The sequence below is a fragment of the Malus sylvestris genome, chromosome 2 (genome assembly GCF_916048215.2).
Source record: "Malus sylvestris chromosome 2, drMalSylv7.2, whole genome shotgun sequence".
Lineage (NCBI taxonomy): Eukaryota > Viridiplantae > Streptophyta > Magnoliopsida > Rosales > Rosaceae > Malus > Malus sylvestris.
Window position 1 is genome coordinate 19235064 of NC_062261.1, and position 24048 is coordinate 19259111.

The 24048-nt window shown below is 38.6% G+C and overlaps 1 protein-coding gene across 1 annotated transcript; it reads right to left on the bottom strand.

Moving 5' to 3' along the window:
* Positions 1-9006: 9006 nt before the first annotated feature.
* On the bottom strand, positions 9007-13704 carry LOC126586070 (LOB domain-containing protein 30-like). Its single transcript, XM_050250775.1, has 2 exons — positions 13019-13704; positions 9007-9680 (listed from the first exon to the last, which is right to left on the bottom strand). The coding sequence occupies exons 1-2, from the start codon at positions 13361-13363 to the stop codon at positions 9264-9266; spliced, it is 762 nt and encodes a 253-aa protein (XP_050106732.1). The 5' UTR covers positions 13364-13704; the 3' UTR covers positions 9007-9263.
* Positions 13705-24048: the final 10344 nt, after the last annotated feature.

Below are 24048 nucleotides of genomic sequence, written 5' to 3' on the forward strand. Positions count from 1 at the left end.
TGACTCTAACACAACTTTAGACGAATTTAGTGTTTTGACTTAAATCAAAACACTCTAAAACACAAACAAAACAGATTTTAAACACTTTGGAACAAGAAAGTAAAATAGGGGTTTTGATTTGTATGAATTTGAAATAAACAAGCAAGTTATAAAACTAGGCAGATTATAAATTGAATTTGAGAAATAAATTGAATTTGAGAAATAAAATGATGGATGGATTAGTTAGAGGTCCGTTCTTCACACATGACACACTTGTACATGAATCGATTTCCAATTGCTTTTCAATAAACTATGATACTCAACACCCCAGATTAACCGTGATGCACAAATTAACCCTCAGATTTTCCTTTACTCATTGAATTGGATGAATGCATGCGACAACCCAAATCATTCTCTAAAAGTCCCCTATATGAATGCATAATAGAGATACAATCAGAGATCATTACGTTTAATGAAAATTATAAGTGTTGACGAGGCAATTATAACTATGAATGCATGATACAATTGCCAAGAATTCAATTAACGCGATTGTGATAGACAACCTTCACTACTCATGAATATAAACTTGTAACGATTAAGTGAAACTCATTTATATTCTAGCATCTAATTCATGCATGAAAATTAAGTATGCATCCTTAATAAACATACAAGAATTAGTTATGAATAAAATAGATAATTGAATTGCAATCACAACTTATCAAATCACAATTGGAAGAAATCAATTCAAATCTCAAGCATGTTCATGGCTTCAAACTTCCCCCTAACTAAATAGGGGTTTAGCCACTCATAGTTGCAACAAAATTAGAAAATAAAAAGTAGACATTTAAAGCAAGAACGGAGTACACCTAAAACGCTCCAAAGTTCCAAGCTTGAAACGTCAAAGACCTTTGTTTTCACCACCTTGTTGTAGCACGTGTCTAGGATGTGTACGGATATATGGATGGAATGGATTTGCACGGCTAAGAGATGAAAGTGTATGGATTGGTGAGATGTAGTATGGCTAGATGAATGGATGGAGGTCACGGCAAGGAAATTGTGTTTGTGAATGAAGTTGTGAGATGTGAAATGTAGTGTCTTTGGATGATGGCCCCCCAAATTATGGTGAAGGGTGGATGTATTTATAGGCTAGGGAGAGGAGTGTATGGAGTTGTAATGAGTGGATGTAATGGGTGTAGTGGGTGAGTGTTGTGGTAATGAGTGGATGTAATGGGTGTAGTGGGTGGATGTTTGGTAATGAGTGGATGTAATGGGTGTAGTGGATGAGTGTTTGGTAATGAGTGGATGTAATGGGTGTAGTGGGTTGTAGTGGTAGGTGAATGTGTTGGGTGAAATGAGTGGATGTAGTGGTAGGTGAATGGATGTGTTGGGTGAAATGAGTGTGCGAAAATGGTTATTTATAGGGAGAGGATGATGCACAAACTTCAAATTTCGTCCATTCCTTTTGCTCCAAGCATATGCCATCCATTCCATGCCCAAAAATGCTCCAAAATGCTCCAAAATGCACTTCTTTGCCACATTAACCCTTTAGACCTACAAACACACGAAAATAGCTTAAAATACTAAAATAACTACGAACTAACAACATAAATGCCAAGAAACAAGCTAACTAAGTCGCATAAATATGCTCCTATCACCCAATTACCCTCTCCCTGCAGTGTCGTCCTGTCATCGACCAAACAAGCCTTCATCTTCATCAAAACGCAAATCCCGACCAACCCAACTCAACAATCAACTGAATTGTGTAGGTCAGTGTAGTGGTGATCCTCGATGTCGATGGTTTCAAGAAGTTCCAGACATCTCTCTCTCTCTTCTTTCAACAACAAAATTGCAGATCTCTCTCTCATTCCTCAACAGATCACTCTGTTGTCATCAGTACAAAGAGTTTTTTTTTTTTTTTACAAAACAAAGAGGCCCCGAGGCCGCCTAGCCCGCGTTGCTCGCCTAACGACCGCCTAGCCCACCCAGCGGCCGCCTAGATACTGATTTATAGCCCTTCCGATTTGTTGAACGATTTCATAATAATCGCGGCGGAGGCTCGCCTTCCAGCGCCTAGGCGCCGCCTAGCCCACGTTTTAGAACACTGATCAACCTATCTACAGATAACAAGTGGAATTATTAGAAAATTTATGTTATTCAAACCAGTCTTGCGTAGATTTAGATAAGATATAGTCTACTCTTATGTGTTTTAAACAGGGAATTTCATCTCAAAAAAGGAAAAAAAGTAGAGGTTGCTGCTAAAACACGAAGCAGTGTAGCGCTACGAACAACTACGCTCCATAATGTTAGGCTATAGAGATTAGCTTAGGATTGTGCCAAGTGTTATGTATTAGATGTGTGCCATGTGTCACAAGTGTATTAGATGAGTTAGTTATATGGGGATGTGATTATATATAAACAAGTGATGTAATAATTCATGAATCAATGCAGTGAAATATTGAAGAAATACATATCTCTCTCTACTTTCTCTCTCAAAACTCTCTGTAAGATTTGTTAACATGGTATCTTCGTCGGTGACGGGTAACTCTTCTAGTTGATGACGGTCTTTGTGCTTCTGCTTCTGCTTGTCTCTGTCATTGTTGGTGCTTTTATTTATACCTCTGTCGCTTGTTTGTCTGAAGCTTCATTAGTGCTAAGTCAGTTTGCGAAGTCAGTGATTGAAACCCTAATTTCTTTGGGTTTTCTATAAATCGATAGTTAATTTCTTGGTTCTTGTTTTCTTAATTGTTGATTGTGTTACTATTTGCTGGAATTGTAGTGTGCTGGTGTTGATTCTTGATTCTTCGATTGTCGATCTGTTGATTTTTTCTTCTTGAAGCAAAGTATCTTGTTGATTGGTTGTGTTCATATACAATGGTTACTGTTGCTTAGTTATCACTCACTCAGTCACCGATCTCATCATTGATTCCTAGTGTTGGAAATACTGTGACTATGAAACTTAATGATTCCAACTATGTTACATAGAATTTTCAAATGGAACTCTTGTTAGATGGCAATGGAATTCTTGGGTTTGTTAATGGTTCTATCCCTTGTCCAAATCAGTATGTAGATTCTGACTCTGTAAATGAGACTATTGAAAATCCATCAGTGCTTATTGATGTATACAAGGTTTGAAAGATTCATGATAAAGCTTTAATGGCTCTTATGACTTCCACATTATCCACTGCTTCTTTATTGTGTGTTATTGATTGTCAAAGTTCCAGAGAAATGTGGACTAATCTCAAAGAAAGGTTCTCTAATATGACAAGAACTAGTATTGTTCAAATGAAAATTGACTTACATAATATCAAGAAAGGACCATAATCTATTGATTTGTATTTGCAGAAAATTAAAGATTGTATAGATCAACTTGCTGCTGTGGGTGTGTTGATTTTAGATGAAGATATTGTCATTGTAGCTCTTCGAGGTCTTCCTCCGAAGTATAATACTATTAAAGTTGTCATTAAGGGCAGAGAAAACCTTGTTTCTTTTAAAGAACTTCGATCACAGTTAAGAGCTGAAGAGTCAACATTGGAAGAAGTGATTAAGCAAACTCTTGTGGTGATTGCCATGTTTGCAAATTCTCCAAACTCTAGTTTTGAGGTTGGTAGTTCTTCTGGATCAAAGTCAAATCAACAAATGTGTCCATTTTCTCAGATGCCTCAATTGCAACAAATACCTACATTTCCACAACTGCCTCAATTGCACTCAGTCCAACCAATGCAATTTGCCCAGTTGAATGGACCACTTGCATATGTGACTCACATTGGTTCAAGAACATATAACAACTTTCGAGGTGCTAATTTCAAACCAAAAGGCAAAGGGAAGAAGGTTTATTCTGGTCATTCATAATTATTTCAGCAACCTTTGGCACTTGGTTCTTCATCATCACTGTACCCTCTACAATCTCAGTATTTTCAGCAATTGGGCAGTTCAATGTCAACATGACAAGTGTATCAACTATTTCAGTACTGTCAAATTTGCAACAGGAAATGCCATAATGCTTTTACTTTTTTTTTTTCAACAAGGGTGCCAAATAGTCAACTAAGGGCATGAATCTTTAATTTGGATTTTGATCCGTGTTTTATCTCTCTTGCGTAATGCCGTATCCAAGCTTTGGAGTCCGCTCTTGTGCATACATCAGAACACAGATGGGTGTAAAAATCACAGCACAAAAAAACTTTGAAAATAACATCAGAACCAAAGTTTAGGGGTGATTGCGTTTTTACCTAAAAATGGGGGAGCCTTGGACAATCCGCCATGGATTGGGAACTTTTGGGTGTTGGTGCGCCTCCCTTGTTGTAGATCTGTGTACTCTTGCAAAAAAAAAAACAAAATGTTGCATGTATGTGTTAGTCCTTTGATTTTTCCATGACAACAAACTCAATGGAACTCCATGGCAGCAAAATGAGATTTTTATCTTTGACTTAGGGGTTTTGCTACCGAGATCCAGTGCAGATGATGGTTTCCATGAACAGGACCAAGAGCCATGGTGGCATGGATTATAGTTCTAGATCGAGAGAAATGGAGGCAAAGGGTTTATGTTGAACAGCAATGAAGACTATATTTTGTGTAGGTTGAGAGTTATGAAGACATTTCTCATGGTTGATGGAGGAGCGGCTATGGCTTCTACCTAGGGTTTATATTGATTTGAGAAAGGGCTGAGAGAAATGAGAAAACCTCTTTCTGTTTCTAGAGAGAGAATGACCTAGGGTTTCTAATTACACTCAGAAATGAAAGCAATTAGAGAAACCTATGGCTTTTCATTTGGAATCCTAGGGAGATCATTTTCCTAATGCACGACACGTGTGCGCATCCTAAGCTTTTGGGCTTACCGGGGACAATGTGGACATTTGAGGAAGGAGAGAGTCGTGTGGGCTCTGGGCTTGAGGTCATTAAAAGCTGAAATGAGAATAGGTATAGCTGCTAGGGTTTTGTTTTGTTAGTGTCGGTTATATCTGACGGGGTCATAAGTGAAAAAAAAATTTAAACCGTGCGTTTATTTATTTATTTTTAATCAATATAACATTTTAAAATAATAAAATAGTCAATTTCTGTCGGTTATAACTACCACCATTAACTTAAATACCGCCGGAATATGTTAAAAATATTTAAAAAAAAAAGAATTCAAAAATACTGGCGGGTATAATAACTTTATGGCGGTTGCATTCGACACTAAATATCCGCTAGGAATTTATGTCGAATATAACCAACATGATTTCATTGTTATCCGACACTAACTGAATGATGTGTCGGATATCTTTTATCTGACATAATAACTTATTAAACCGCCACCATCATCCGACACCTAAAGCTAATATTGGAGTAATGACACTTCTCCAAGTCCATCTATGCCCATGCAACATACTATTCCACCTTATTCTCAACAGCTTCAGTCTTCCCATTCTGGCATGCCTTTTAATGCACAGAATCATATCATGTCTGGTTATACCCAGTCTCCAAACATGATGGCTTCGTATTTTTCCTATAATTCTCTTATGATGATGCCTCAAACTGTGCCCTATGTCACTCTGTCACATCTCAACCCGGGCCCCCACCACACCCCGGGCTTGACTTCGCCGTAACACGATATTGTCCTCTTTGGGCCCCGACCACACCCTTACGGTTTTCTTTCTGGGAACTCATATGATAACTTCCCAGTGGGTCACCCATCATGGGATTGCTCTCGCACGAACTCGCTTAACTTTGGAGTTCTGATGGAACCTGAAGCCAGTGAGCTCCCAAAAAGCCTCGTGCTAGGTAGAGATGAGAATATACATATAAGGCTTACAAGATCCATTCCCCTGGGCGATGTGGGATCTAACAATCCACCCTCCTTAGGGTCTCGAGGTCCTCGTTGGAACACTTTTGGCCAGAGATTGGCTCTAATACCAATTTGTCACATCCCGGGCTCGACTCCACTGTAGCACGATATATAAAGTCAAAAAGCATCCTAATGGTACGGTTGCTCGTTATAAAGCTTGATTAGTGGCAAAGGGGTTCTCTCAGGAAGCTGGCCTTGATTACTATGAAACGTTTAGCCCTGTAATTAAACTTACTACAGTAAGGTTTATGTTATTTGTAGCTGCTTCAAAAGGGTGGAAACTAAAACAACTAGATGTCAAAAATGCTTTCTTACATGGCTTTCTTGATGAAGACGTCTTTATGGCTCAACCACAAGAACTTGTGGGTGTTGATCACCCTAAGTATGTTTATAAACTGCAACTGTCTCTCTATGGCTTAAAACAAACTCCGAGAGCTTAGAATGAGCGATTTACCAGGTTTCTTTTATCCTTGGGGTTTAAATCCTTGTATGCTGATCCATCATTGTTTGTGAAGTCTAATGGCCAGTCTATTGTTGTTCTACTTTTGTATATTGATGATATACTTTTGATTGGGAATGTTAAGAATCATGTTCAACCTGTGATCAGTCAATTGACCAAATAATTTGATATGAAGAATCTTGGTCTACTGTACTATTTTCATAGCTTACAGATTGAATATCAAGCTCAAGGTATCTTTGTTCATCAGTCCAAGTATGTTACAGATCTTCTACAGAAAACTGACATGTTTCATTGCAAACCTTGCATCATTCCTTGTCATCCAAATCACAAGTTACTCAATCATGGTAGCCCTTCTGTTTTGGATCCAAGTCTTTACACAAGCATTGTTGGAGCATTACAGTACCTCACCTTCACAAGGCTAGACATTGCGTATTCTGTTAATCAAGTATGTCAGTTTATGCATTCTCCTCTTGAAGATCATTTTATTGTTGTACAAAGGATTTTGAGGTATCTTCGAGGTACCATTGGTCTCGGCTTATGTTTTAGACCTAGTTCCATGGGTATTAAGGCATACACAAATGCGGATTGGGCTGGTGACCCTAATGATAAGTGTTCCACCATTGGTTTTGTTGTGTTTTTAGGCTCTAATCCGGTTTCTTGGAGTTCTAAGAAACAACATACAGTAAGCCGGTCATCTACAAAAGCTCAATATCGAGCAATGGCTACTACCACTGCTGAAGTTGTGTGGATTCAACAGCTACTTAAAGGATCTGCCTCTTTCTAGTTCATCTACTCCCCTACTACACTGTGATAATATCTCTGCTATGGCCTTGGCTACTAATCATGTGTTACATTCCAAAGTAAAGCATATTGAAGTTGACTGCCACTTTATGCGAAGACGTGTTCAACAATGCACAATTTTATTGCAGTTTGTATCTTTTGCAGAACAGTGTGCAGATGTGCTCACCAAGGGGTTATGCTCTTCTCAGTTTAATGTTCAATGTTCTAATCTTATACTCAGTTCTCACCTCCATAAGATTGAGGGGCAATGTTAGGCTATAAAGATTAGCTTAGGATTATGCCAAGTGTTATGTATTAGATGTGTGCCATGTGTCACAAGTGTATTAGATGAGTTAGTTATATGGGGATGTATTTATATATAAACAAGTGATGTAATGAAATATTGAAGAAATACATCTCTCTCTCTACTCTCTCACTCAAAACTCTCTGTAAGATTTGTTAACATATAGCTGGACAGCGGCCTCAACGACGGTGATGATGACAAGGGTCTCAGGGGAAGGATCCGGACACCTTATCTTCACTATGAATTCTGATAGGCATGGGCAGCAATTTGGAGAAACCAAAGTCGTTTGAGTAGATGAAGATGTACATCACCATCAAACTCGATATGTTGTCTGCAAAGTGGAACCAAACTTGTGAATTATACTGGTTTTTAGGACCCATTTCTACCAACAGACTCGGCTGATCACAGTCGTTGAATCTTTGTCCGCACAGATCGTCCACGTGATAAAAACGCTCTAAGTTTTGGTTTGCTATAATTTAGGTTTGACTTTTCTTTGAAAGTGTATAGAGCCCAAGAGGCCAATGAAGGACAACAAACATCAAAATCTTTAAACTAAAGCCCATAGAAAAAATGAGGACTCTTTAGGTATCGTTTGGAAAGATGCCCTCGGATGGAACAGAGAGTGAGCAAAGATGTTATAAGTTTGTGTTCCACGGATGTGAAATGAGTCGTTCCAGGGGGTAGGGCGGAACGAAAATTCACCCAAAATTCGTCCCGTGGAATAGCGTGTTCCACCAATTTTAGGCGCACCAAACGTGGGACGGAACTTCTCATCCCACTCCGTTCCGTCCCGTCCCACGTACCAAACGGTACCCCAGTGAACCTAGAACAAAGAAAACTGAAGCCGCAGTCACCTTAACCGTTACCTTCAACTTGCCCGTCACCGTAAACCAACACGAGAAAATTGACAAGATCCGTATGGCAGCAGAGAAATGAACCTTAGAGTCGAACAAGGACCAGAGAAAGAGGAACAAACAAAATCCTACGAAAATATAGACCACAAATTAACCACGATAGCAAAAAAAAAAAAAATTCTTTTGACAAGCGATACCAATTTCATTACTAACTAATATCGATTACAACAGGTGCCACCTGGATACATTCCTCCTGTGACAAAAAATACATTGATCTAGAGGTAATTTGCACAAACAATCAAAATGATTAAACCCCTAAACAACTACCACAATCGTGAGATTACCGGTACAAATTTGCCACAAAGATGATAGACACAACAAATGTGTACTGGATCACACATATAGTCATCACTGTAAGCGAGACCACCAAAAAAATGAAAACATAGGAAAAACGCATGGAGATTCAACAACACCACTAGTTCTCAAAACCCTAAAGCTGCGACAATCCAAACTCTATTAAGTATGGTAGGTGATCATTTTTATTTTTTATTTTTTCCTCTACCATTGAATTAAGAGTGAACGATGAGTGACCACAATGTTCCTAAATCATGGAGTCTAATAGAACGGTGAGTGACCACAATATTCTTAAATCATGGAGTCTAATAGAATGGAACTCTTGTCTTCGTGATATTGGAAGAGGTTCAAGTTCTTATGCGGTATGCTCACTCCCCTTTTATTAATGTACCACACCAAAACTGAAATGATTCACATCCAGCATATCCAATCCAATGATAGTAGTCAGATAGGATTGTAGTGACGCACCAAATGCCCTATATTTATAATCTAAAGTTTAAATCTTCACTACATTTTTTGAAAAAGAAAAGAATTAACAAAATAAGAAGTTAATAGAAAAATATAAATGCGTCATTAAAATTACCTGCCCACCGAAACCCTAACACTATGTTCTCTTGCTAGTACATATATATTATATATGTTCATGAGTTAACATGCATTTCATCAGGCAAGTACTCGTAAATTAATTGATGATTGGTTCGATCACTACTCTCATTTGGGGTGAGAATGAGATGGTGAACTCTCAGAGCACGGTACAGACCCAGGTGATGGAGATGAGCTATGCCTATGAAGTAGCTCACGAGCCAAACTTTGAAGATCTCCACCACCACCGCCAGCTGGTGAACCCGGACCGCTACTGCCGCCTCCGAATTGATGATGGTGACGCAGGTCATGCAGCGCACGCTGTTGCATGGACCAAGGTTGCATGACCATGGGTTCGAAAAGTGAGGACAAATCGTATGAAGCGGGCATGGAGGAGACTGCTGATGGAAGGTCTGAGATGGAGAATTGAGGTGGGGTAATGAGTGCTGCTGCTGATGGTGGTGGGGGTGGAGGTGGTGGTGATGGAAGCTCCATTGTCGCTAGGTGGGCTTGTAAGTATGAGAGCTCAGCTTGCAGATTCACCACCTGCATAGAATCCGTAAACGCAAAAAGAAAAAACACACACAACAATGAATTGATTTTCATACACACATAGAAACCTTAACCGTAAACGCGACGATTATAATAACAACATATAAGTCAGTGGATCAAAACTCCTTGATAAATATAATGATTCAAATTTTAATGAAATGATCTCCGGACACCTGTTTATATAGTTTTGAGTATTTTTCAAGAAACAAGGGACTAGTTGAAGTTTGGAAAATGATTTCTTAGTTAGAGAATGAATTAGGAAACTGAGCATGTGTTAAATTTAAGATTATATAAACGAGTCGAGGATCATTGATCTGTATATTCTATACTGATAATGCATAATATTAGTGGTTTGAGACAAATTTAAGGCTTCTTTGTCGTTGTTTATACTTGAAGGGTGCTTCAACTATGTGTACAGTGTACTCGAACATGGGATTGCGAACAAACGAAGGATTCTCACGGCAAAGGAAGAAATAAGAACAAAATTTCTTCTGCATATATGTTCTTGGGGTTGGGGAAGGTGACGTTGGCTGTTGAAATTGGATGCAATTATAGTGACTATTTATAAGAGGGGTATGTTATCCACATATCTCTTTTTACTTCTCATACACCTCTCGTTAATTTCTGTCATTTGATTTTTTTTTTTAATTCATTAGATTAGATGACAGCAAATTAGGAGGGCGTGTGAGAAATGAAAAATGGTGTGCGGATAGCACATCCCTTTATAATATTACATGGTAATTTGTAACTTGATCGAGCTTTAAACTATTGACTCTAGAAAGAAATTTGTAACTTGATTCCACATATCCAAAAAATTACCTAATTAAAATTTTCTCACATGATTCCATTACATAAATATAGTTACTCAATGATCACAAACTGTACTATTTAGTTATTTAACTTATCTAATAACAAGGTTATTGCTACATATAACATAGGATGCACATGTGGTCTAATTAGGCTATGGGGTTATGGAAAATTTTCAAACCTAAGGGTTACAAGCACAAAGATTTTAAAAGGCGTTAGGGGCTAGTCGGGTGGCAGGCAAGGCCTAGCGTCTAGGCATTTAGGCGGGGCCTAGGTGATTTTTTTTAATTTTAATTAAATTTATTATATCATATAAATGAATATCTACTTATACTTTAAAAATATATAATTTGTTTTGAGATACATAAATTGCAAAATAGAATAACATATAAATTTTAAAGTACTAGAACATATAGAAAACACATATAATGAGTGTTCATCAAAGTATCCAATAAGTATCTTTCAATTTATTAAAAAATAAAAATGTAAAATAGAAGTATCTATTTTTTGTCTAAGTGAGAGTTGCTACCTAAGCGTGTGCCTAAGTGAATCTAGGAAGGCGCCTAGGCAGGTTTAGACACAATTTATTATTTTTAAAACGCGGTCTAGATGATATATATTTGACTAACTAATAGTGGATAATATCATTGTACTTATCATACTAATGTTCATATTCCACTCAATTCTATACTTGGAGATGTCCTGCTTATTGTGGTAGTGGACAGCCGCTTAACGTTTAGACATAGACTAGACGGCGCTAGGCAGGGACATTTTAGAACACTGACAAGCACACATTCACATTCCAAATGCATGAGAAAAAGTAGATTCTACATTGATTGATTAGTCACTCACATTGGTTATCACACTTCTCACAGATATGTACGTAACGCTCATTTTTTGAGTGCGAGGTCAAAAGATATAATAGAAATTAATGTATGTTGTCAATTAATGTGATATAAATAATTCCATTGCAACACTAACGTGTAGAGAGTATGATGAGACGTTCACTTTTCAGCTGTGAAGTTCACGTGAGTCTTGAATTAGTGAGAGATATGATAATAATTATCGTATCTAATAAATTAATGTGATATAAATAGTCCTACTGCAACAATAATATGCATGGTGTGACACTCATTCTTCAAGTGTAAGGTTCACATATGTTTTGCATTTGAAAGAAATTAAATATATTAGCAAGCTATGTTTCTTTAAAGAAAAGGAAGTAATCTAGTCTTACATAGAAGTAACTATAAGTATTGTGATATAAATAGTTCTCATCCAATGGTTCAAAATTTTATTAAAAAATATTAACAATTTCTTTTGACCCAAAGTTGCAAATATATTTTTGCAGATATGAAATAGTTTTTTATTTTTTGGGCGTCATATTTCAATGGGTTTTTTGCTTTGGTCAGATGATATATATTTGACTATTTTTTTTAACAAAAATATTATTTACACTAACAATAATATAGTTCATATTTAACTAATTAATAGTGTATAATATCATATGTACTTATCATACTAATGTTCATATTGCACTCAATTCTATATTTGGAGATGTGGAGCTGAAATTGGTGGCCTATCTCTGAAAATGAGATGGAATGGATATAAAAAAATGTGGACAAGAAAAACAAACCTTCTCCACTTCTCCCAGGAATTGCTGAATTAAAATAAGTTATTAATAGTGGGAAAATATATAAAGAAAAACGACTCTCGTCATCCTTAATTAATTAAAAGGCTACTTAGATTGAATGAAGAAACAAACCGACCATTCCTCCTTAATCCCAGCAAAGAACCACAATTTGCACAGTAAGATGGCACAGACCTGTATTCCATAGTGTAACCGCCGACCACATGATTTGTTAATCAAAAAAGGCCTCTAGATTTCAGTAAAGCACAAAACTGTCCCCTAAGGGTATCCTTTACAGTTTACATTTTATACTTACTTGATTTTATTTTTTAATTAAGCTCTAATTTCCTAACTATAAAAAAGCTTATATCTATATATATTTCTCATTAAGGGCACCGAGGAAGGTCCTATAGGTCCTACTCTCTCAGTAAAGATCAAGACACCCTCCTGTCAATAAGGCCATGGTTTGCCTTTGCCCTATCCTTCTTTGCTAATATTTTTTTTGAAAGATCTTTTGGGTCAATGCAAGTTGAAAAATATGGAAATCAATGGCCTATAGTACCCAAAAAAGAAAAAAAATTTGGATTAAATTAAAAAAAAAAGTTAAATGGATTTTTTTTTGGGTTAGTATAATGGACGTAATCAGAAATGGGTAGAAGTTAATTAATTAAGAGTAAACTGCCTTGTATATGTATATTACTTCAAAAAGCTGATAAAATGAAGTAAAAAGAAATTACAAAAAAAATAAAAAATAAAAAATAAAATATGAAGAACAACATCACAATTAAGCCTTGTCAAGAAGTTGGTTTCATCAATTCATTAGCCAAAAAATTAATAAAAGAGCTCAAGTGATCAATTAAGTTGATCTAAAAAAGATAAAGTTAACACAGACACACACCTGTTGTTGGAGAGCGAATATGTGAGCAACACAGCCGTAGACTGGATCTCTAAGGCGGGCTTGAGCCTCGTAACATATGGTGACAACGGCGTCGAGCCGCTTATGTACTGGAATATGAAGAAGAAGCTTGGAGACATTGCTGGCTCCGAAAACCTTGTGCACCGCCGCAAAATGAGCCGCGCCTTGCTCCGAATCAAAGTAGGGTGCAAATATGCACCCAGGCACACACTTCCTCCTCAAAAATTTGCACGCGCCACATGGACTGCCGCTGCCGGTACCGCCACCACCACTACTACTGCTCCCTCCACCACTACCATCACCACCATTAGGGTTTGTTGGATTCATGGATGGTCTCTGTCTTGATGGGTTGTTTGCTATTAATTAAATTATAAATTGTTGAATATATATATAATTCACTTGTTTTGATTTATGATCGTGAGGAGTGGAGGCGTCATTAATGTTCGTGAAAAAGGAGGAGGAGGAGGAGATTTGGGGTTTGGTGGGGTGGGGATTGGGGGGGGGGGGGGGTGTGTGTGTTTGTTTTCGTTTTGGGTTTATTTGTTGTTATTTAGTGAGAGAGAGAGAGAGAGAGAGAGAGAGAGGTGATAAAAAACGCTAGTAGGCTGATGAGATGGGATAGAAAAAAGAGACTTTAAAGCCACGCGAGAGAGCAAAGGCTTAATACCCACATTTAGCTGTTTGCGTGAAGCAAACATACGATAAGCCCTAGCTGTTTTCTTTTTTTTTTTTTTATCTTTTTTTTTTCCCTTTCTCCCTCCCTCGTCCTTACTTCCTCTCGCGATTTTTTCTTATTTAGCTAACAAAACTCATGATCCTTTATCTCTCTCTCTGTCTAGCTAGCTGGCTGGGTACTTGTATAAATATATGAATGTAGATAGCTTTTTATTTCTAATTTTTATTATTTATGTAGTGTTTCTTGTGTGTACAAACTATATATGTGAAAAATAATGTGCGGGTGAATTGGATTGGTTTGGTTTGTTGGAGTGGAACAAAAAGAATGGGAATTTGGAAGGTCGAAACGTGTCGAGGGCACTACCTATATTTGCCAGTCTGCGTGTTTTAAGCTGCGTGGAGGGAAAAAGACGCCATCTCTCTCTCTCTCTCTCTCTCTCTCTCTCTCTCAACATTGAAAGTGACTCATTTTTTCATTTCTATATGAAAATCCAAAAAGAAGTCTGAGTTTGAAAGTGATACACAAATAGATAGTTTTCTAATCTTTTTCTAGCTGGCTGGTAATGTATTTTACAGTAACTAAATCCACTTACTAAGAACTACCGTTGGTAAATTTGTTAATGATTGCGCGCTTTTTAACTTATTATCTGCCAAGGTTTATATATGCACCCTGCAGAAGTATATACACAAAACCAAATAGAGAATGACTAGTATGAGAGAGAGAGAGAGAGAGAGAGAGAGAGAGAGAGAGAGAGAGAGAGAGAGAGAGAGAGAAGCATATACACAAAACCAAACAGAGAATGACTAGTATGAGAGAGAGAGAGAGAGAGAGAGAGAGAGAGAGAGATGAACAGCTAGCTACTGTAAATGCATTAGTAGTGGATTTGCGTCATTGATGCAATTGAGTGAGTGCATCTGGTTAATGGGTGTGATAGTGTAGATATATGTGCCAAAAACAGAACGGCAGCAAATTAATCATATTCAAAGTAAAAATTTGAGCTACAAATTCATCATTTTCGAGATCAAGGTTCTCTTACGAAACTAAAATGGCTTAAGCTTAATTAGCTGATCAATGATGATGATAGTAGTAGTGGTGAGAATATTTATATATAAGAACATGTTGGCTCTAAAAATTACACAATTTATGCGGTGCGTAGGACGAGTAACTAAGGAGTTAACTACGTTCTTTAGTTGTTGATGGCTGATACGGGTGTGCCCACTCACTATCGAGCTCGATTAGGCGAATGTCTTGAATGTGGTTGATGTGGTGAAATGTGTTGTTGACTCCTAAATCAAGTGATTTAAGCCAAGGAAGGAACACTCTCGGCCTTGGGTCCTATAACTTGTAGACAAGGATATACAAATCACTATGAAGTTTTGGATCTTGTGCACTAGGTTCGGCATTGGTAAGCATATAGGTCCACCGAACTAATATCAAACTATAGGGACAAAGATACTCAAAGGAAATGAGTGTCTTTATTGTAAAAGTCTTTTGATCGTCTGAATGCCAAACTGTGAATGTCGCTTGAGAATATTCAATCATAAAACACTCAACTTCGCCGAGAAACTTAATGAAGTGACATCTTTCAACAAAAGAATCAGAGACACCTCATTAGATGAGACTTAAGATAAATAATCAATGGAACTTGAAAGACTTGTCATTTACCCAAGCAATCAAGACTCCTTAAGCCGAACTGATTCTACAACTTCGGCGTTGTCTTCTTGTTGAAAAACCCTATCAATTTTGTCTTATCTCTAAGCTCATACTATATTTCTCCAACATAATTACAACGACAATTAAGACTAGTAATAAAATCTTGGAAAAATACTGATTCATTTAACAGCCTTGATTAAATGGGTCGTTGGTGCACAATTAGGTATAAGAATTGTCCCCTAATTTTCTTGAGCTTCAATTAACCTTGCCTATTGCTAGTCGCCAAAACATACAAGATCAACGTATGCTCGTTTCGTATTGAGAAAATTTAATTTCCTCTTGGCCGAGTTATACACTACTAGCCCAACAGTTCAATCAAATCTCTTAGAATTCCCAAAGATGTTGCCGTGTTGTTTATCCAAACTAAAGATGTTGCCGGTTGCCTCCATAATGCTGTTTATCCAAATTGAAGATGTGTTGGCGGGAAAAAAGAAAATAAAAATCTCAAGGTGTTTGAGAGTTTTGCACATGATAGTTGTATGTTGAATTTGAGGGGCTTTGAATGATGCACCCCTTTCTCTATTTATAGTAGTGATTTCTTCCATGGCCGAGGTAGAATTTAACTTGGACTAGAATTCCTCAACCCAATCTGATTAGGTCTCGACCAATCCTAACCCCTATAGGACTCTGAACTAAGCTCTTTTATCACTCAGATTCATTCCTCAATTCTCAGCATCTTTTGTAATTCAAAGCATCCTTAGCTTCTGAAGAATCTTCATTGCACTAGGATTCGACCACTTCACCCTTATCCAGGCCAAACCATCTCTTAATAGGATTTGGCCGAACTCCAATGGATTCGGCCTATGACAGAATATTTTCAGTACCCCTTTCTGGACCAAGAATAACTCTAGGCTTAGCCCAAAGCGTTATTTTGGGTATAAACATTGCCCCTTCGCTTCTTAGGTCTTTGGCCTACAGTGTCTGGTCGAACTTCGGCCTTGAAGAAACGATATATTTATAACTGAGAAATAAACCTTCGGCCTACACTTTGTGGTTGATCTAAAGATCCTTACAAAAAAGAATATTCCTATCCACTTAGATACACTTATCACACATGATCTCCCACTATATGTCAGTCCTTGATAATTGCAATGGTTTGACACGCTGCGCTTCTCGTTGCGACTGTCTAGATTCGACAACACACAAGCCTCATGCCCGAGGCATGTAGACATCTAAATGTCTATTCCTAATGTCATGCCCTAAAGTTCGCTACCACACGCAATTGTGCAACCCCAATTTGTGTGTTTTTTGACCTCTTCGCTGGATTTTTAAATTTTTGTAATGATTGCAAAATCTTTCGGCCGGATTTACCCCTAAACTTTTGAATTTGAAACCATCGATCTTCTTCTCCATTTTTCTATAAATATCATTTCCGACCTTATTCCAACTTTACACTTCCAAAATTCTCAAAACTCTTGCCATTTTTCTCTAAGCTTTTCAAACCCAAAAAAGACCAACCTTTGAAACCCAGACAAAAACCTCCAAACTTTTGCTTCAATGGCTGCTAATACCTTCATCACCAAACTTGTCAAAAAATATGACAAATGTCACGATTTCATCGATTGGAATGCCATCAAAACCCTCTGATTTGAGGAAGATTTAGTCGCCTCTCACTAGATCCTGGGTTCTTTGGTTAAAGATGATATTCCAAAGGTCATAACTGAAATGCTGAAGAACCACTGCCTGAGTCCTTTATTCTAAGGGTAGGATTGGACGAAGTAGGAATCGACCAAACCTCGGGAAGTCTGGTATTCGACCCTAGCGGTCTGGGCTACTTAGGTTAGCTGAATGGAACCCCACTTTGGCGACGACTATAAGTCATTTGGCATTTTTGACGCCATTAAAATCTTGACCATCGAGGTTAACATGAACCAACAACTCTTGATGGTTGCCTTGAGTTTCTGGTGCTCGACCACCAACACCATGGTGTTTCCCCTTGGCCCTATTGGTCCAACCGTTCTAGACATAACGGCTATCCTCGGCACCTCACCATCTGGTCTTCCAATTGAAACCACATTTTCTTGGTATCAGTTAGATTTGAATTTGAAAACAGTCTTCGATAAGTGCACCTTCAAAGTCCTGAAAAAGGATAATCGATAGGAAATATTAAAAGAAGAAGTGAACAAGCTGCACAAGAACTTCTTCAATTACAACTCTCTCATCAACCACTTCGCTGGCTGAGAAAAAGCAAAAACTCAAGAAATGACAAGATGCCTTCTTGTTCTACTGGTACAACAAATTCATCTTTTGTACCAAGTCAAACAAATGCCTTGCTGAGAATATGCCAGTGGCTGAAGCCCTGGCCAATGGTCACATTCTGGCTCTTAGCCCCGCTATTCTTGCCAACCTCATGATGCTTGGCTGAAGCAATTATTAGGAAAATCAACCCGAACCAGAACGACCCACTATGGGTTTTTCAACTTTGGTTGCAGGTTTATTTTGCTATCCTAAGGCCAAAGAACTTCAACTTTGATTCGTTTGAAGTAATGAGTCTTAATTGGCTTTTCGCCCAAACCTAACTCACTCAATTGAAGAGATTTTTAAATATTTCTTTGGCCTAGACGACCTTACCAACGATGAATTCCTAATCTGTCGTCAAAGAGACTATCCATCATTCATCAGACTTCTATGTCCATATGGGAGGAAATAAAAGACAATGATCTTCGGCAGACCCAGGGATCGTTCATGTTGGCTCACGACCTTCCTTTCGGTTGTGACATTTGACGGGCCAATTGGGAAGTCTACCATCCCCATTTTGTGGCTCGACAACTAGGTTAACTCTAAGGGTGTCTTATGCCTTTACTCACATTTTGCTAACTTCTGAGTCAAAAACGACTCTTTGGCTCCTTAGAAAAGGAATGTGAAGAAGTGGAACAAGAGTTTGAAGAACGGTGCACCAAATTCCGTCTTCGGTCGAATACCCCTGAAACCCACAGCACCAATACCTTTGCCGACTGGTAGGATATCTACACCAAAGATTTCTTCGGCACATCGGTCGAGGAAATCAAGAATAAAATCTTCGACGATCGACAAAAAAAGCTCGCCACTCCTCCGAAGAAGACTGTTGTTGTTACAGCCCCCTCTCCAAAGATAACTTCGATTACCTCAACTCTAGTAGACACTACTGTTATGCTAACAATGGTGAGCAAACAGCCTCATCCTTCAGCCGAGGCGACTAGTGACATCGCTCGGCCTATGAAGCGCATAAAAAAAGCCAAGAAGGGGGAACGTGAGATTCTTATCATATCCAGCCAAAAAACATAAACTTCAACTCCAAAAGCTCATCGTCCCACCCGTAGCATTGAGGTCCCAACAAGGACACTACAAAAGTCCGCAACCCCAAATCAGATGGCCTCAATTCAATCCATGATGCATGCTACTACTGTGGCTGAACCAGTCGTTGCTCCATTTGCTGAGGGGTTTGTGGCTCAAACTTCTACTATCCCTTCTGTCGACGCTGCGGATGTTGACCCAGAAACTATTATTTTGAAAGAGGGGACCATAGTCTTGGCTGAAGTGACTCCCTCATCTAATCCAAAAATTATTCCAGCGAGTCGAATATTCTAGAAGGGGTACAAAGTTTCCAATGCATCCCTTTCTTTAAAACTAAAATATCTTCGGTTGGTATCTAATATTCTTCTGTTATCAGGAAAACAATAGGGAGACGATCCCACTGGTGAGGCGTCCTCGACCGGCTGAGCAAATAAATGAAGTTCCACTGCCTCTGGACAAAGGCAAGGGTGTCATATCTTTCACACCTAATCAAGACCAGGGTGAAATCCAACTAATGGCTGAGGCCACTAGTCGTGTTAACCCAGAAGTGGCTGTTGAGAGGCTAGACGTCGAACCAGTGGCTTTTGTAAGGGAAGAAGCAACTACGGAGATGCCGGTTCAAGCTTAGGATCAAGATCTCTGTATCCCTGCACAAGACATCACCTCGGCCTTTGTAAGTTCTTCATTTTGATTTTGAATTTGGTCTTTGAATGCTAAACCAAAATACAACCATCAACTACCAGGTGCCCAGTCGATTATTCCATTAAAAATTTTATGCGCCGAAAGGGGTTGTCTATATTTCATGGCTGCCTAGGTGGCCATTCAACATAGATAACCTTCATCAACCATATGAATTGAAGAGTTGTCTTAAACACTGGGCTCGACCATTAAGTTCTCTGGGCTCGACCAACAGCCCAAAAGATATAGCCGAAGTCATTTCTCGACAAGTATAAAACAACCTTTCTTGTCATTCTTTCCTTTAGATTCTACTTATCTGACTTTTCTTTTGTGCAACCTTCATGGGAGGTCGAGCTCGACACCTATGTTGCTAGCACATTCAGGACAGCTGGTCCTTTTGTAGCCCCGGCCGAGTCCAACTCTCTAACCAAGCTTCAAAAGACTTTGTCCCTCTCAACCCTGTAAGCTTTTCACAACAAAGGCCTTGACTCTGTGGGAGAGTGCTTAAACATCCTTGTAGTTGATGGTCGGGTGAGCAATGAAAGCGTTGTTCACCTGACGGCCATTTTAGAGAGAACTCGGCTATACTTTGATATTTTCAAGAAAACTTTTCAAGCTGACAATGACCTGAAAGTTGCAGCAACTGCTTAAGAAGCCATCCTACCAGAGCTCAAGGTGATGAAGGTAAAGAAAGAGAAAATGGTAAACCTTGATCATTAAATTGCTGAATTTCAATCCCAAAGGTCTGTCATTGCCTCTGAGTTCGAGAATGACTTTGAGGTAAACAAACCTCTTATGGCAGACTATGTGGCTGACGTAAAATAGATACAAACGCTAAAGGCTGACAAGAGGACTCACAAGCTGAGATTACTATAGGCGAAGTAAAATGGCTAGAGCTAAAAGCCATACTTGAAGTTTTCCTTCTTTCGACCCCATGATTACATTCCAGATGCCAACTTGTGGGTCGGTTGACTTACATACTTTTTGTCGACTTAATGAAATATTTCTTACTCTTGTATCTCCTAAGTAATTGGATAATACTTTTTTTAAGAACTTCCCATTGATTGGCAACTTATGTATTAAACCCGTTCAATCCTTGAGATGGTTTGCCCCATTGCCGAGAACTTTGTGAACAATAAATGGTCATGCCCAATTCAGCTACCATTTTCCAAATATGGGATCATTGATCCCTACTAGCAACACCGTTTGCCATACAAAGTCACATTTGCTGAACATTTTTTGCTTTACTCGTTGATTGTAAGCCTGCTTAGCGATCTTTTTTTGCTCTACTAACAGATTATTGGCATCAAGTCGAGCCTCTTCAATATCCTCCAAGTCTTGCCTCATTGCTTGACTATATTCGGTGCTGAACAAGCTACTTTGTTCGATAATTCACAATGAGTTTATACTCAACTCGATTGGTAACATTGCATCGTGTCAATAAGTCAAGGCATATGGAGTTGTCCATGCCGCTGATCGAAGTGTAGTTCAATATGCCCATAATATTTAACTTTAAATGCCACATATCAGGCCTTTCATTCAACATTTTTTTTAGAATACTGATCAAAACTTTGTTGCTTGCTTCGGCTTGCCCATTTGCTTGTGGGTAATACAGCGTGGACTGTTCAAGCCAGATTTTCAAACTCACCGTATAGTCTTTAAACCTATCGATCGTGAAAATCGTGCCAATATCCGTGATAATCGTTTCTGGAACGCCGAATCTTGTTACAATGTTTTCTTCTATGAATTTGCATAATTATTTGGATGTTAATTCAGCGTACAACTTCGCTTCAGCCCATTTGGTGAAGTAATCAATTGCTACGAGTATCCATGCATGTTTCGTTGATCCAGATAACGATGTGATTTTGCCGATTACATCTATGACCCACCTTCTGACTGGGTATAGTTTAGTGACGAAGTGAAGTAATTCGACCGGGACTCTCTGAATAGGTTCATGGGTTTGACAATGTAAGCAACTCTGTGCATATTCTATGCGGCCTTTTAAAATACTCGGCCAAAAGTATCTGTTTCGGCAGAGTAACCAACACATTTTGCCGCTGAATTGATGAGCACCACATATACCTTCATGCACCTCTGTAATGGCTTGAGCAGCTTCTTTTGGGCTGAGACATAACAACAAAAGACTGTCTTCACCATTTTGGTACAACTCATTTTGATATACTATATAATTTGTAGCATGTACCCTTGTCTTGCGGTCGTGCTTGCCACTAGGGTCATCAAGGTATCGTATAATCGATCTTCTCCAATCATCTGGTAATGTTTCAACCACACAGATGTCTACATGAGCCTCACATAAGAGTAATGAAGGTAAAGACATAACTTGTGTTTTGATTACGCCGTCCAGTTTGAGAGCTGTTGATTAACCAAGGCCGCGTATGGGCGTCGATCAACTGGTATAACACGGCCTACCTCACCCTTCATGAGTTATGCTTCAGAAGTTATTTGAGCCAACTCATCTCCATTGGTATTCTGAATTTGAGAGATATATTTAAACGTGATGCCTGCAAATGATTCGGCTAAATAGATGTCGTCTATATCATATGGCGCCAAAGTATAACTCATGCAACGGAAAGTCCTATTGAGCTGGTTAATAACAAGTTCAGAATCACCAAGGATGAGTACTTAGGCTGCCTTTAAGTCATGAAGAATGTTAAGGCTGATGACAAGGGCTTTATACTCGACTTGATTGTTTGTACAATCGAAATTTAACTTGAGAAAAAAATACCTTATGTCGTGGTCAAGTGATATGATGACAATGCAGACACCAGCTGAGGCCGCAGTACTAGAGCCGTCGAAATACATCGTCCAAAAATTATCAAGTGTTAATACCATGCAAGTCTTGACATCGTTACCCCCAAAACCATATGGAGAAGGATGTTAAGCTAAAAAATCGGTCAGAGCCTAACCTTTAACTTCTTTTTTAGGTACGTACTGCAAACTAAATTTAGATAATGCCATTGTCCATTTCCCAATTCGACCTTTGATTATTGGCCGAGTGAGCATATATCAAATATAATCAATTTGAGCAATGACCTGAGTAACGGAAGGGAGCATGTAATGCCTAAGTTTAGATGTGGCAAGAATAAAGTCAAGCAAAGCTTCTCGACGGCCAAATAATTTATCTCAACCGAGTTAAGATTTTGGTTGAGGTAAAAATGGCATGTTCCCTACCGGTGTCATTATCTTGTGCAAAAAGACAACCAATGGATTCTTCAACAGCCAAGATATATAACTTGAGTGGTTTGTCGTGCTGAGGTAGCGTAAGAACAAGAGGGATAGTGAAGGAGACCTTAATTGTGTAAAGGCGTTTTGATGTTCTTCTCGCCATTCGAATTGGTTAGAATCCTTGAGTTTGAGAAACATGAAAAAAGCCTTTGTTTTTCCCGTTGAGTTGGAAGTAAATCGGCTAAGGAAGTTGATCTTGCTAAGCAAGGATTGTAACTGCTTTTTGGTTGTTAGGGTGGAGCATCGATGATCGTACAAACTTTGTTTTTATCTACCTCGATGCCTCGATGATGCATAAGGAAACCTAGGAAGTTTCCTGCATATACACCAAAGGCACATTTAGCGAGGTTCATTTTGAGTTTATACTGGCGCATGCGAAGAGAACTCTACCGAAGATCCTCTAAATGTGTTCGGTGGTATTTAGACTTGATTATGATATCGTCGATGTATACTTTAACAATTTTGCCAACCAGGTTATGAAAAATGGGATTCATCGCACGTTGGTATATGGTAACCACGTTCTTAAGTTCGAAAGGCATGACGACCCATTAGTAAGTCCCCAGTGCCCCTGGACATCGAAATGCAGTTTTATGGATGTTGGCCTCAGCGATAAAAATTTGATTGTAGCCAGCATGGCCGTCCATGAAAGATAAGATTTCATGGTTTGCCGCATCGTCGATTAATAAATCTAAAATCGGCATTGGGTACTCATCTTTAGGGGTTGCCAGATTCAAATTACGAAAATTGATGTAGATATGCAAGGCACCACTCTTTATTAAGACTAGGACAATATTAGCCAACCATTCAACGTATTGAGCTATTCAAATAAAGCCAGCTTTCAAAAGCTGAACAAGTTCATCTTTTATTTTGAGCTGAACTTCGGTCGAGAATTGGCATGGGGGTTGGTAGAAAGGTTTACAACTGGGTTTGATGCGCAGCTCATGTTCAACCAATGTCTCATAAAGGCTTGGCATTTCATGGTAGCTACAAGCAAAACAATCTTTAAATTCCTCAAGTAATTTACAAAGTTTGCCTATTATAGGTTGAGGCAACAAAACACTAATAAATAAAGGTCGAGGTTCGTCGGTCGTCCCAACATTTATCTCTTCTAAATGATCTTTGACTTCAAGCCAATTATCATCAAGCTCGGTCAATGCAGCCTTAATTTTGTCGAATGACAGCTCGGGGCCATTGTCTTATTCGGCGAGGAACTCCACTAAGTTCATGCTAGAATTTGGCTCCTTGGAAATGGTATACTAGTGGGCCAACAATCGTTCCATTATAGATGAAACCGCGACCCTTTATTCATCCAGTCGTGTTGTGTCAGTCATCAAGACAATCGGCTAAGTTAGCCAATCCGAGTCTCGTTGAATCCTGTTGGATGGTCTCGAAGCTAACCTCGATGACTTTCTGGACAAAGATTCTA